General features: G+C 44.0%; 1 protein-coding gene across 2 annotated transcripts in view; it reads right to left on the bottom strand.

Moving 5' to 3' along the window:
• Nucleotides 1-15,722, bottom strand: part of LOC139548934 (sortilin-related receptor-like) — a 66,602-nt gene that overhangs the window by 29,028 nt on the left and 21,852 nt on the right. For both annotated transcript variants that reach the window (XM_071358905.1, XM_071358907.1), the window contains exons 7-10: nucleotides 6,738-6,839; nucleotides 6,174-6,343; nucleotides 4,827-5,019; nucleotides 2,994-3,111 (exon numbers count right to left, since the gene is read on the bottom strand). In XM_071358905.1, the coding sequence (XP_071215006.1) occupies nucleotides 2,994-3,111; nucleotides 4,827-5,019; nucleotides 6,174-6,343; nucleotides 6,738-6,839 (583 nt within the window). The remainder of the gene's footprint in view (nucleotides 1-2,993; nucleotides 3,112-4,826; nucleotides 5,020-6,173; nucleotides 6,344-6,737; nucleotides 6,840-15,722) is intronic.

Below are 15,722 nucleotides of genomic sequence, written 5' to 3'. Positions count from 1 at the left end.
CAACGACCCGAAACACACAGCCAGGGCAACTAAGGAGTGGCTCCGTAAGAAGCATCTCAAGGTCCTGGAGTGGCCTAGCCAGTCTCCAGACCTGAACCCAATAGAAAATCTTTGGAGGGAGCTGAACGTCCGTATTGCCCAGCGACAGCCCCGAAACCTGAAGGATCTGGAGATGGTATGTATGGAGGAGTGGGCCAAAATCCCTGCTGCAGTGTGTGCAAACCTGGTCAATAACTACAGGAAACGTATGATCTTTGTAATTGCAAACAAAGGTTTCTGTACCAAATATTAAGTTCTGCTTTTCTGATGTATCAAATACTTATGTCATGCAATAAAATGCAAATTAATTACTTAAAAATCATACAATGTGATTTTCTGGATTTTTGTTTTAGATTCCGTCTCTCACAGTTGAAGTGTACCTATGATAAAAATTACAGACCTCTACATGCTTTGTAAGTAGGAAAACCTTCAAAATCGGCAGTGTATCAAATACTTGTTCTCCCCACTGTATCTATTTATCCTATGTGGATGTAGACTACCATGTTGTACCTCACGGTGTGGCGTACTGATACCTGTTGTACAATTCACCAGTGCAATATGGATTACAGCAGGTATCAAAGCTCTGACTCCAACTCTTTATTGTTTTATGTAGTTGTGTACGGCTCTCTCTCTGTGTGACACTCATCCTGAGAGCTGTTTAATGAAGCCACTGTATATGAATGATGTTCTCCTCCCCTGCACCCCCACTAATGACTGTCGCTCTTGGAGGCCATATTAACGGTGCTTTACAAATTAAGAAATTGTATACAGGAACAAGTCACAAAACAAAATGCTTCGGTGGAAACGTTCCCCCTGATAGGTGGTGTGGGGATGCTGGTCGTGTGTGGCTGGCTGGGTCCACACAAAGAGAGCGACGGTCTGTGTGTGTGTTTGCTTGTACCCACTGGGTGAGGCAGAAGTAATTAGTGCATGTGTGTGTGAGCGATAACATGGACGAGAGGGGCATAGTGTTTCCGCAGCCCTCCCTCCCTGCTCCTCTCTGCACTTCTCCCCGTGGCCATTATCTACTAATAATTTAATTAAGGGTTCTAGCAGCTCGCAGGGTGTAGAGGCGTCTTCCTCCTTCCAGACACAGCTACAAAGGAAATCAATGTACTCGGCCAAGCAGGCAGAAGCGTGACGAGGTAGCGACAGAGAGACAATTTTAGTGGATTAAACACAATGGATGTGTCCAACTGCTCCTCGTGTAGCACCAGTCAAAGACTATTGCTCTGACCTGAGTACACGCAGTTATACATGCATGCACACACACACACACATTCGCACAAACCATGAACACACGCACTCAGAAAAACGCGTGCGTGCGCACACACACACACGCTGTGAATAAGAATTAGCTCTCAACTGAATTGCCTGAATAAATAAAGGTTAATAAAGGTTAATAAGAAATAAAAACTGAACACAGACAAACAAGCAGGAAGGAGAGACTCGGCAGCTTCTCTATGCACATAGTCTCATTTCCTGTGTGATTGACTGATGGAGGAAGTGGTCCTCTCTATCAGATCAGACAACAGCGGAAGTTGCACCACCATAAGGGAAGTCACGTATTCGCCATAGAAATGGTAATTAAGTGGCCTGGCGTGTACAGCGGTAATGCCGTAGCAGTATGGGATCCCTTTAACACAACCTTCCTCTTTCTTTCCCCACTGTCTCTCTCCATCTTTAAAAATATACAGTACCAGTCAAAAGTTTGGACACACTTACTCATTCAAGTGTTTTTCTTAATTTGTACTATTTTTTACATTGTAGAATAATAGCGAAGACATCAAAACTATGAAATAACACATAAACAACCAAAAAAGTGTTAAAACAAATCAAAAGATATTTTAGGTTGTTCAAAGTAGCCACCCTTTGCCTTAATAACAGCTTTTTTATACTCTTGGCATTCTCTCAACCAGCTTCACCTGGAATGCTTTTCCAACAGTCATGAAGGAGTTCACACATATGCTGAGCACTTGTTGGCTGCTTTTCCTTCACTCTGTGGCCCAACTCATCCTAAACCATCTCAATTGGGTTGAAGTCGGGTGATTGTGGAGGCCAGGTCATCTGATGCAGCACTCCATCACTCTCCTTTTTGGTCAAATAGCCCTTACACAGCCTGGAGGTGTGTTTTGGGTCATTGTCCTATTGAAAAACAAAATGACAGCCCCACTAAGTCCCACTAAGCGCAAACCAAATGGGACGGCGTATCGCTGCAAAATGCTGTGGTAGCCATGCTGGTTAAGTGTGCCTTGAATTCTAAATAAATCACAGACAGCGTCACCAGAAAAGCACCCCCACACCATCACACCTCCTCCTCCATGCTTCAAGGTGGGAACCACACATGCAGAGATCATCCGTTCACCTACTCTGCGTCTCACAAAGACATGGCGGTTGGAACCAAAAACCTCAAAATTTGGACTCATCAGACCAAAGGACAGATTTCCACCAGTCTAATGTCCATTGCTCGTGTTTCTTGGCTCAAGCAAGTCTCTTCTTATTATTGGTGTCCTTTAGTAGTGGTTTCTTTGCAGCAATTTGACCATGAAGGCCTGATTCACGCAGTCTCCTCTGAACAGTTGATGTTGAGATGCGTCTGTTACTTGAACTCTGTGAAGCATTTATTTGGGCTGCAATTTCTGAGGCTGGTAACTCCAATGAACATATCCTCTGCAGCAGAGGTAACTCGGGCTCTTCTTTTCCTGAGGCAGTCCTCATGAGAGACAGTTTCATCATAGTGCTTGATGGTTTTGCGACTGAAGAAACTTTCAAAGTTCTTGAAATGTTCTGGATTTCATAGTTTTGATGTCTTCACTATTATTTTACAATGTAGAAAATAGTACCAAAAAAAACTAACTTGAATGAGTAGGTGTGTCAACTTTTGACTGGTACTGTATGTATTTTAAAATAAATAGTCATTGTAGTTTTATGATGCTAGTCTAAGCCTTCCCCACCTGTGGCCATGATGAGCCCTGGCGCTGACTCCTTGGACAGTATGGGCATCCTGCGCAGCTGAATGTTGAGAAGCTGGCTCCAGCGCTGGGCCAGGTGGAGGGAGCAGCCTTTGGAGAGCTACGGAGAGAGAGAGGGACAGGATGGGGGAGATAGAGAAGTACCGAGAGGGTATAGAAAAGGGATGGAGGGGAGGGAGTGATAGAGAGGAGCGATATAGAAAGAAAAAATGGAGGGATAGATAGGAAAGATGAAGGGAGATCGAGTAGGGGGGAAGGAGGGAGGGATGGAGAGGCGTTGTGGAGGGAGAAGGGAGAGATGGAGAGGCGTTGTGGAGGGAGAAGGGAGGGATGGAGAGGCGTTGTGGAGGGAGAAGGGAGAGATGGAGAGGCGTTGTGGAGGGAGAAGGGAGGGATGGAGAGGCGTTGTGGAGGGAGAAGGGAGGGATGGAGAGGCGTTGTGGAGGGAGAAGGGAGGGATGAAGAGGCGTTGTGGAGGGAGAAGGGAGAGATGGAGAGGCGTTGTGGAGGGAGAAGGGAGAGATGGAGAGGCGTTGTGGAGGGAGAAGGGAGAGATGGAGAGGCGTTGTGGAGGGAGAAGGGAGGGATGGAGAGGCGTTGTGGAGGGAGAAGGGAGAGATGGAGAGGCGTTGTGGAGGGAGAAGGGAGGGATGGAGAGGCGTTGTGGAGGGAGAAGGGAGAGATGGAGAGGCGTTGTGGAGGGAGAAGGGAGGGATGGAGAGGCGTTGTGGAGGGAGAAGGGAGAGATGGAGAGGCGTTGTGGAGGGAGAAGGGAGAGATGGAGAGGCGTTGTGGAGGGAGAAATGGAGAGGCGTTGTGGAGGGAGAAGGGAGAGATGGAGAGGCGTTGTGGAGGGAGAAGGGAGAGATGGAGAGGCGTTGTGGAGGGAGAAGGTCAATGGTCAATGGAGACAACAATCTGGCAAAACCAAAAATAAATAAATACAAATATAAACTATTTCCTCAGAAGTGAAGCTACATTTACATTATAGTAAATTTAGCAGACACTCTTATCCAGAGCGGGTTATAGTAGTGAGTGCATACATTTTAGTACAAGGGACACCACTTTCTAAAACCAAACAGAACACACCTGTTTGCATCCAAACCCACTTCCCCTTTAGAATGCAAACACACACCGTGTGGCCTCATGGCTGTTGTTTCTAACCACTAATGTAGGTTCATATTATCCCACACCCAATCCCTACCTCAAAGGACTCATAGACTCAGCACTTTGACAGTGTTTGACAAGGCAACTTCCTGCTTACAGAGATCAACAAGAAAATAATACAATTCTGCCAAGACTGTCACTTTATTGTCTCTTCCAAGTTTTTGCCCTCCCTTTAGGTATGCCTACATTAACAAGAGCCAACAGTGGGAGTCTTGGGCAGATCTTAATTAGTGCTGGGATGATACTAGCATCGCGACACTCGCTAGTATCGTGGAAAGGAAACAAAACCCGAGGCGGATATAACTTATTTAGGAAAACAGACCTAATGTTGGAAACAAACATTACGTTGTCATCCAGACTCACATTTATTTATTTTCCAAGCTATAGCACACAATATTTTTCATGCAGCAGGTTTTTAAAAGAACAAAGAGTATGGTCTGCTTCGTGTAATCCTGTTGTTGTCGCCCCGATGTGTATGATGTCACATTGCTGAAGCTGCCAGCAATGGTCTGCCAGGCAGCTAAAATCTAGGGTCTGTGTTTCGGTATCCTGTATCAGTGGTTAGGGGAAACCCACCGGGGAGGAGGTGAACGCTTTCTCTAACCACTGATACAGGGTCAGATGTTACTGTAACAGCTAGCTAACTACCTGGCAGTCCAGTGTTCCTCCCAGGCTGTCAGCGGAGGGGGCCTGCAGCAGCTCCCAGGTGCCCCCCTTGTCGAAGGTGATTACGGAGCGCATGTTGTCCTTGCTGAGTGAGCCGTTGATGAGCGTGGCCACGAAGACGCCACGCAGACCCTCCACGCGGTGCAGGTCAGCAAAGGGCTCATTGGTAAAGTACCTGGGATGAAACACACACAATGGCACACACACACACAGGCGTAGGTAGACAAACACAGACAGATGCACATATACACACAGACATGATCAGCATCAACAACAATACAGTATCACGTTCAGTGTATCTTGTGGCTATGTTGTTTAAAGGAAACACGTGTTCTGCTCGTGTCACTATCAAGAAGCAATGAAGCTGCTCTCACAACACAACAACTCCAGGTAGCTGGAACCTAGTCATTTGACTAAGTATAGGCCCTGGACGCATTACGCTACACTGCCGCGCCATGACAACATGGACTCAGCAAACATCCAACATCCTGGTCCCTGGGATTTAAACATGTAAACACATGCAAAGGCCCTGCTGTTGTTTACCAACACTGAGGAGAAAACACACACGCTGACTCATTGTCGTCACTAGGAATGCACACCAGGAGGTCCCCCAGTGCTGCAATGAACAGACGTAGAACAGCCTCCTCTCATCTCTCCTTCAAAATAAATACAGTTGGGTGGGTGCGCTTGATCAAGGTGGGTATAATTGATTCAAGGGTGTGTGTACTTGATCAAGGAAGGTGTATTTGATCAAGGTGAGTTCTGTTACTTTGTTCCTAGCAAGACACTACAGATCTCATAGTGTTTTCTACTAATTAGGCTGCCTTAACTGTGAGTCACATCAGAATATTGCAGACTTCAAATAGTACTTGTTTTCTTTGAAATGCTTTGGGTGATTGATTGAGCCTGCCTGGAGTGTCAGACGGGCAGGGTTTGCACTTTTGGGACTTTTCTTTTGATTCTGTTGTGTCAGGTAAGCTCAATCAAGGGCAGCTTAAGTATTTGAAAGACACCAATACTAATTGAACCCAGATCTCGGATTCATTGTTGCTTAGTAGAATACTGCAGTGTTTCCAAATCTGTTCCTGGGGGGATACACCAAAGGGGTGCACATTTTGGTCCTACCCCAACAAAAATGTGCAACCTGTGATTAGTTAATATATCAAATCAGGTGGGTTAGTGCTGGGCCGGCCTGAAACAAAAATGAGCAACCCGAGATTGGTTGATTAGGTCAAATAGAGGAAGCGGGTGTGTAAGTGCTGGCCTGTAGCAGAATTGTGCAACTCCCCCCAGTAGAGTATTGAGAAGCACTAGGAATATTGTGCCTACCTGATGAGGGTGTTGCTGCCTGAACCCTCTGGGCTGTAGTATAGCACATTCTCCAGGGACAAAGAGAAGGACAGGCCCTGCGTGTCTGAGATGTACAGGTGGGTGACGTTGTTGAGGTGGTTGACGCAAACAAACACCTGGTCCTCCGAGGCGTCAGCGATGTAGTACTCCTGCAGGAGAAGAAGAGAGACGTTGAGCAGTTTTCCTTATTTGGGAAGGGCATGGTGTGATTCTCCCACAACTAAAAGCTGATGATTGTAATTAAACTTATTACACAAAAACAGGTTAATTTTTAAGATAAATAATGTCATGGAATTAAAATCTTTCTACCGTGAGTGGAGTGTAACGCCTTAAAGTATTTTCTGTGATTGGTCTTGTGATTTCTGGCTCATGTTGAGCTGTCAACTACATACTAGCTACATAGTATAGTTATAGCATTTCCTTACAAAAACATTTTCCCAATTTCATCAACGATACAGTGACAGGTTTGTTCTCTAGACTAGGAGACAACTAGGAGCCACAGAGAGGATGTTCTGGTGTGGCGAAGCAGGCCTGGAAACTCACTGTGATTGGGTGGCGGGTCATGAACTGGGCGGCTTTCATTGGCTGGCGGTTGTAGGACACCCACAGCTGGACGGAGGATGGTTCATGACTCCCCAACAAAGTCTGGAACCAACAGATGTACAATTAATAAATCAATCAATGAATCAATAAATAAACACAAAGAGCCATGGAGACGGCTTAATGCCTACCTCCTAATTATGACTAACGTGACAAAATTATTATAGAATCTGCTATTATTAAAAGGACCCCCCAGAGAAAGTTGACAACACTATGTCAACGTAATTTCCTGTCCTAGAGAGGAAATGCACGTTTAGGTTCCAACTTCGAAGATTTACTACTTATTCATATTCACAAATTGGGTGTGGGAATTTCCACGTGGAGTTTATAAACATCAGCAAATAGGGCACTGGCAGCTGGCAGTGTAGCATGCTAACCTTATCTTAGCTAATGTTCTGTTACAGTTATTTTTTACTAGGCCTATACCATATTCAAAAGATTAGCCAGGTATGGCTGCTTCTGGATTTGTCATAAGCATTGATTTAGGGAAAACTCTCACACAGATGGAAACCACTGGCCTATCTTTGACATCACCATCTATTGTTACCTCCAAAATTGTGACTGCGAATCCGCCATAGAAAGGCTTATAAAGAATAATATGAAGCTCCGGTAATATAGATAAGTATTGAAAGATAACTGATATGCATTTTTCTACATTTTAATGGACAACCTTTGGTAGTAGGTAGGCTGCTGGCAGGCTTTGGCTGCGGTACATGGTTCTCACAGGGGAAGTGAAATGATAGGCTACAATGACTTTGCTCATGATCATCCACGCCGCAAATGACATGTTACTATAATTTCCTTGAACTTTTTTCACGAGTGCCTTTTCATTATCTGGATAGACACTTGTGGTTTCTAGGTAATGTTAGACCAATCAAAGCAGTGGAGTGTGTAGTGAGGCAAAACTTTAGTGGTCAAAATAATCCATCTTGGGGTGACGGGGGATTGCAAAATACTATCACATCAAGCAATTATAACATTTATATACAGTACCAGTCAAAGGTTTGGACACACCTACTCAAAGCATTATTCATGAAGCTGGTTGAGAGAATGCCAAGAGTGTGAAAAGCTGTAATCAAGGCAAAGGGAGGCTACTTTGAAGACTCTCAAATATAAAATATATTTTGATTTGTTTAAGACTTCTTTTGGTTACTACATGATTCCATATGTGTTATTTCATAGTGTTGATGTCTTCACTATTATTCTACAACGTAGAAAATAGTAAAAATTAAGAAAAACCCTTGAATGAGTAGGTATATACATGAGTGCTGTATATACATTTTTAATACAGACTAGCTCCAAAATAAGGTGGAAAAACAAATTTGCATCCCGTTTTAATTCCCTCCATTGCTCAGGCGGCCAAGTGAACACAAGGCTGTTTGGCTCATCTCAGTCACAAAGAGGAGCAACTTTGCAGCTATTTCTGAATAATAAACAACACCATGCTGGTGGGTGTTAACATTCAAATAAACCCCAGCCCTGAAACGAATGGTAGGCTGAAAATAATTTGTATGTCATATCATAGCAAAAGACACCGCACTCACAAGGATTTGCACGAAGTGGAAACTATGACTTATTGACTTAAATAATTGTGAAAAATCATGGGTAAGCTCTGGCCATCGTCTTTCAGGGCTTTTAAAGACTCATGTGATGAATCATCTGTACTGTTGGGCGGATTGTAAGCTCAGTGTGCCAATGAGAACAATCAAAGGCCAAATCTCATTGTTATGTCAGCGAGACCACTTTGTTCAAGGGAGGGGAAGGGGCTGTAATCTTTAATGAATTACAAGCAGGAAGACCAAAGCGTCGAGTCTCGCCGCCCTCCGGATCCCCAGAGAGACCTGAGACGCTATTTGCATCCCAAATGGCACCCTATTCCCTACAAAGTGCACTACTTTAGACCAGAGACTAATGGAGCCTGGTCAAAAGTAGTGCACTATATAGGGTGCCATTTGAGACGCAACCAGTGATGTGTCTCCTCTTACGTGTCAGTCTGGCAACACCGACACCATGTGATCTGCCTCCCAGGGATTGGCTAAGCTAGGCTCACATCAGCAGAATGGGACCACTAACAGCCTGTCTGGCCTTCTGCCCTCCATTAACAACTAACAGAAATATTCTCTTCATTAAAAAGCTGCAGGTAATAAATGTCAAGCGTGTACACTTTATTAGGGAGGCCAAATACACAGTTTAATATGATTATATTTGTAGTTATTGAGGCCCGCACGCACGCGCACGCACACACACCGATTAATACACGTATCTTTACCGAGCTGGGACAAAACAATGTTATAAAATATGAGCACAAAGGACAGTGTTAACATCATAGAGCAGCCAACAGTTTGTGGAAAAGAGATGTGTCACACAGACATGGAAATCCCACGATGATGCTAACAATGAAGAGGACAGATGGCTTCAGTAATGCACTGAAATAATACTTCAGTCTGACGGGCCACACAGACAACCACACACACAGGCAAAACACAGCCACACTAGTGGTGCACAGTTGGAAAGCAGGCAGCAAATAAGAGCAGCAGAACATGACATAACTATTCACCGCATAGGACGGCAATCAGGTTCATGGCATCATCTTTGATTAACAGAGAGCGCCCTCAAGGCAGCCAAGATAATGAATAAAAACAAACAAAACATGTGCGCACGCTCACAGAGCTTTCCCAGTTCCCCCACCGATGACTGATGGATCTAGGCAAGCATTCATGTCATGTAGTCTGTCTTTTATCTGATGACCCAGCAGGCGCAACAAAGTGACTCCCTGTTCCCTGAGACACAATGTGCCTGCCTGCGTGTGAGTCCGCCTGTCTGCAGGTCTGGGTCCTCACAGCGCTATTCAACCCATTGATTTATCTACTGTTGCTGTTAACGTTCCATCCCAGAGTCTGCCGTGTTCTGAAAGCCAAGCAGCCACAACAACACAATGTGGGCATGGAAAATACCAAGGGGAGAGAAACTTAGTCTCGGAAAAGACTACGGCTTCAATGCTTCAATGACAGCAGGCCAGGGGGGTCATTTCAACCACAGTAGCTTGACTGGCTTCCATGACAGAAAAGAGGTCTGATGATCTGTGGAAAATGGATTCTATCCACCAGTGATTCAAATCAAACCTTGCTTTAACAAGTGTACGGTGTCTTAATAATCATTTCATGATAGTTGGATGGATGGTTAAGTCATTATTAAGTGTCATTATGTTAATATAAATACCAGGAACAGATACTGAACACCATGAGTAGCATTCTTATTGAATTGATTCATCTTTACATATTCATAGCAAGTATATACCTTCAGCAGTCTAGCTGCTCAGAACAGAAGCACTGTGCTTCCAATGCAAATGATGATATTTGGATAACCCCCCTCCCTTTTCACGTTCTATATCTAAACCAATAAACTAGAAGAATAGTAGTGGGGGGGGCACATGAAACCCTGTCCTCTCCAGTCCTCCTGCAGAGCCGAGCCTATAGGAGCTGCCGTTGTGGTTTGTTTATCCAGCCAGGAGGTAGCTGTTAATCTGAGAGACATAGAGCCATTTCCCAGACCTCCCATTGCTTTTAAGTGGCATGTTTATCTCCGCCCTCCTTCTCTCACACTGGACATGTCGTTTTTTACAGCGAAGTGCCCTGTTGTGTGTGTGTGTGTGTGTGTGTGTGTGTGTGTGTGTGTGTGTGTGATGCGTCACACATTGCAGTGGGAGCTGGGGAAATGTGGGGTTTGGCATCACACGTTAAGGAAGAAAGTAAAGGACCACTACAGCGTTAAGGGCTATTGCGACCAATATGGCTGCCCGAAAGGAATAATGCTAGGTCTTGTTCTCTGGGTGTCGCAACACTTAAATCTCTTTTACGGGGAAAACAAAAGGTCCAAACAGCAGCTTTAATAGGCATTGCAATCTCCTGTTCAATGTGGTTGTTGGTCTGCTCTATGCCGTTATGGGTACATTAAACACGTTGGGGGTATTGACGCATCAGGGAAAGCACAGGCAACCATTCGAAAAGGAAGTCCTTGATCTTGTTACACTCCACCTCCTCTCGTCACCACTGAGACACCTTGCAAATAACAAGGAAATGTGTCAAAAAGAAAAACCTAAGAAACCTCTTATTGACATCCATTTATATTAATTAAGTCAGTTATCTTCCGGATGACTATGGAAAGGAGTAGAGGTCTTAAGGTCTGATTATCAATCATTACTCAGGGATCTATATTGTCAGGCCTGGGATAAATCTCTGCGTTTCTGGGGCTTTTAATTGGCCTAAGAAGCTCTGTGCTGCCAAAAGCTCGTGATATTCATTACGGTAATCCTATTAGCCCCAGCCGAGGATATTAGTAGGGGCTGGGTAGTTGGTATGACTAGAGACGGGTGAGAGTGAGTGAGAGTGACGAGTTAGCGTTGACACGGTGTTGCTAATGCTCTGCGACTGGGCTGCGTCACTGAGCGTTTCACATGCTCACTGCACAACCATATCTGGGGGGGGGGGGGGGGGGGCTGCTCTGTGGAATGGGTCAAGCTGTGGGGTCACAGACAGGGCAACTGTAGTAGTTTCAAAAAAATTAACTGAGTCCCTAAGCTAATGCTGCAAAGATATGACAACAGAGGCTCTTAGATATAAATATAAAGCTATGTTAGTTCCTTATTTATTAAATGTAAGGCTCTGGTGATTAATTTAACCACATTCACTGAGTGTACAAAACATAAAGAACACCTGCTCTTTCCATGACAGACTGACCAGGTGAATCCAGGTGAAAGCTATGATCCCTAATTGATGTCACTTGTTAAATCCACTTCAATCAGTGTAGATGAAGGGGATGAGACAGGTTAAAGAAGGATTTTTAAGCCTTGAGACAATTGAGACATGAACTGTGTATGTGTGCCATTCAGAGGGTGAATGGGCAAGACAAAATATTTAAGTGCCTTTGAACGGGGTATGGTAGAAGGTGCCAGGCGCACCGGTTTGTGTGTCAAGAACTGCAACTCTGCTGGGTTTTTCACGCTCAACAGTTTCTCGTGTGTATGGTCCACCACCCAAAGGACATCCAGCCAACCTGACACAACTCTGGGAAGCATTGGCGTCAACATGGGCCAGCATCCCTGTGGAACGCTTTTGACACCTTGTAGAGTCCATACCCCAACGAATTGAGGTTGTTCTGAGGGCAAAAGGGAGTGCAACTCAATATTAGGAAGGTGTTCCTAATGTTTTCTACACTTAGTGTAGTTTTCCATATTGTTTTTTAATTTGCCTATTTTTGATTCATGTGAATGGTGTTGTTGATTAACAAACTACAGTCCAACCATTCGTTTGTGTTTAGCCTTTTGTATTTAGCCTCATTACCATCTATAAAAACAATCCAAATCTACAATGGAAGTGGGAATATCACTTTCTACGAGTGGAAGTGTGAAATGATATAGCTTGGGATACAATTCTAGCCAGAAAAAAAAGACACCGTACTATCCTTTGGCTATGGAACAAATCAGCCCATTGGGAATAGCAACAGTACTTGAGACTGCAGCACACGGCAGCACTGGGCAACAGAACCCTGATGAGTGTTTGCATGAGTGGTTAGTGACACCAAGCAACAACCAAACCACAACGTCATTAACAGCACATAGATCAGTCATGTCTGACAAGCTGCACTCTCTAGCCCCGACCAACAGGAGTGCTGCTGGCCAACAGGTTGGTTTGGTATGCAGACGAGACACAACATAAGCCATTTCGCTGTTCTGACAATCTGAGCGACCCACCTTAGTATACGCTCGCCTCTATGGAGACCGTCATAGTAGCGCATTCTGTCACATGCAAATGTGTTGTTAAAATCTGCTAGCCTTACTCAAAGAGAGTAGGGACCAGAGGTGTGGACTCGAGTCACAAATATGATGACTTGCAACTCGACTTTGACACCAATGACTCATGACTTGACTTGGACTTGAGCCTTTTGACTCGACCTGACTTGATTCTCTCCCCAAGCCAATATTAAATATGATGCTATTAAAAAGTGTACAGCGCATCAACTCTTCATTTAACGGATTACAGTTTGAATCGGACAGCAGCCAATCAAATTGTGCCAGCTGAGAAAAAGCTGTGCGTGGCAGTGTAGAGGAATGTCGGCGGGTGAATTCAGATGGAGCCCTTGGAAAGATGATACCCAAAATTATTATTTTCGGATATAAAGACGACGCTGTATCAACAAAAAAACATGATGAGAAGAAAATTATAGACGGAGGCGCAACAATTTCCAACGTCGTTCGACATTTGAAGCTGCACAAAGAACGGTAAGTCGTGGCTAATATAGCCGACAGCTATCCATCACACGAGGCTGTGTGTTTATGAGTGTGTGTAACTTGTTTGTTTCATGGGTTTCTTTTTGCCTGGCTTGTGACGTCTGGAGCCTGTATTGTTATGTGCGCTCCTCACTGCTTGCCTAGATTTGCAGATTGACTCGCCACCGCGCTGTTTGGAGCTGGAAAATATCAAATGAGCACATTTGTGGCAGAGTGCCTCCTAGAATGGTTGTGTACTCTTCCTAACCTGCTGATTAAAGCGAGTGCTTGAACCTCTGTGTTTATGCTTCACACAAATCCCACCATCCTTGTCTCTGCTGTCCTCCACAGTTTCTCCATTGATAATGAATGAAGAACGGCGGCTTATTTCATCTGAGGCACCGCATTCAGATACAGTTTTCCAGATAGAAATCCAATATATAGATCTGTACTCGATTCTCTATTCTACACGGCAACGGCTGTTGTAGGTAATGTATTTCTATGTGAATTGCCATGTTGGATGACCAGCAGATACTCTGCCGTTTAATTCATCTACAGGAGAGCAACCACCCCACACGACCCAGCCTACCATGCCTCTCCCGCTGTCACAGAGGGGAGGGGGGGGGGGGGGTCTTTATCATGGCTACCCATGTATTTCCATGGAAAACGAACATTTATTTGGAAAGTAATAAAAATATAGATATTTTTTAAAAGCATTCATGATTTGCGTAAATGTAATATACTAACTATTACTCTTGTTAAAAACATGAAATGGTATTACATTTGGTGAAGAGCATGTTATGACTTGTTTAGGACTCGAGACTTGACTTGATGGTCTTGACTTGAGACTTGTCTCAGACTTGCCTGTCTTGACCTGGAACTTGACTTGGGACTTGAGTGCTAAGACTTGAGACTTACCTGTGACTTGTAAAACAATGACCTGGTCCCACCTCTGGTAGGGAAGACTTTATGAAGTATGCTTGTAGCTGTGAATGTTGAGTCAATTGATTTGTAAGAGACTGATATGAATAAAGATATGGTTGTTACAATGTACAAACACAATGTGCATATTTATAGTGGTTTAAGAATGCATATTTCATCAAGGTTGCACAAGCTAAGCAGCAGCGCAGAACCTCAGCTCTCCATTCAGTTTCTTTACAGAAACACCACTTCCTCATGGTGAAAATTCCCGAAACAGCCCTCCTCTGCAATTGTACTTTCAGTCTCTCTTTCCCCTTTCCGCTACATGTTTTTTTGTTTGTGTGTTGTGTTGTGGTGTGGTGTGTGTGTGTAGTAATGCCAGGATTCAGATACGTGTGTTTGGCCATGGCTGTTAACAAACAGCGTTCACTGGAGTGAGTCTGCGTGGTTATTCAGGGCTAGGACTGAGTTTGCACAGACAGGAATCATTAACCGTAATTGGCTCAGAATAGACATGTGTGCTATCAAATGGAAACTAATATTTCAGCCTAGTTTTGATGGGATCGGTATCAGACCACATTAACCCCAGTGTTCCACAGTACATGACATGGCCCATATCTCCAGTCCACATTGCGTACACAGCAAAAGATATTCCTCTTTTCATGGAGGGGTCAAGAATGAAGTTCCTCTTTCATTGTATGACGCTTTATTGGACAGCATGCGCCCAGGCAAAGCACGCTGGATATTTGTGACACAGATTCACAGCCAAGGAAGGAGCCTGGGATCAAACCGCCCCATCTGTTTCAAAAAGCAGCAGTCGTGTGCCTGTGGCTTCCATATGCCAAACAGCGTGCGACTTTATCGCAAACAGACACTGCTGGGGTTATAGGAGGCCAAATACTTTAGCTAGGGATAAGAGATACTACCTTTAGAACGATTCTATGCATGTGGTGGATTTATCAGGTATTTAAGCCTACCAGTTCAATATGATGGCTTTGACTAATGACTTACAGTCCTTCAGAAAGTATTCATACCCCTTCAATTATTCCACATTTTGTTGTGTCACAGCCGGAATAAAAATTGTCTCACCCATCTACAAACAATACCCCATAATGACAAAGTGAAAACATGTTTTTAGACATTGTTACACAATGTTTGAAAAAGAAATACTGAAATATCAAATTTACAAAAGTATTCACACCCCTGAATCAATACATGTTAAAATCACCTTTGGCTGCGATTACAGCTGTGAGTCTTTCAAGGTTAGTCTCTAAGAGCTTTGCACACCTGGATTGTACAATATTTGCACATCATTATTTTATTTTATTCTTCAAGCTCTGTCAAGTTGGTTGTTGATCATTGCTAGACAGCCATTTTCAAGTTTTGCCATAGATTTTTAAAGACAATTTAAGTTAAACATTAACTAGGCCACTTAGGAACATTCTGTCGTCTTGGTAAGCAACCAGGATGTATATTTGGCCTTGTATTTTAGGTTTTTGTCCTGCTAAATGGTGAATTTTCCCCCCAGTGTCTGTTGGAAAGCAGACAACCAGGTTTTCCTCTATGATTTTGCCTCTGCTTAGCTCTTCTCCCTAGTCCTTGCCGACGACAAGCATACCCATAACATGATGCAGCCATCACCATGCTTGAAAATATGAAGAGTGGTACTCAGTGATGTGTTGTGTTTGCCCCAAATATAACACTTTGCTTTCAGGACAAAGTTAATTTATTTGCTACATTCT

The sequence above is a fragment of the Salvelinus alpinus genome, chromosome 22 (assembly GCF_045679555.1).
Source record: "Salvelinus alpinus chromosome 22, SLU_Salpinus.1, whole genome shotgun sequence".
Lineage (NCBI taxonomy): Eukaryota > Metazoa > Chordata > Actinopteri > Salmoniformes > Salmonidae > Salvelinus > Salvelinus alpinus.
The sequence above is the reverse complement of the archived record's forward strand: the minus strand, read 5'-3'. Positions and strand labels throughout refer to the sequence as shown.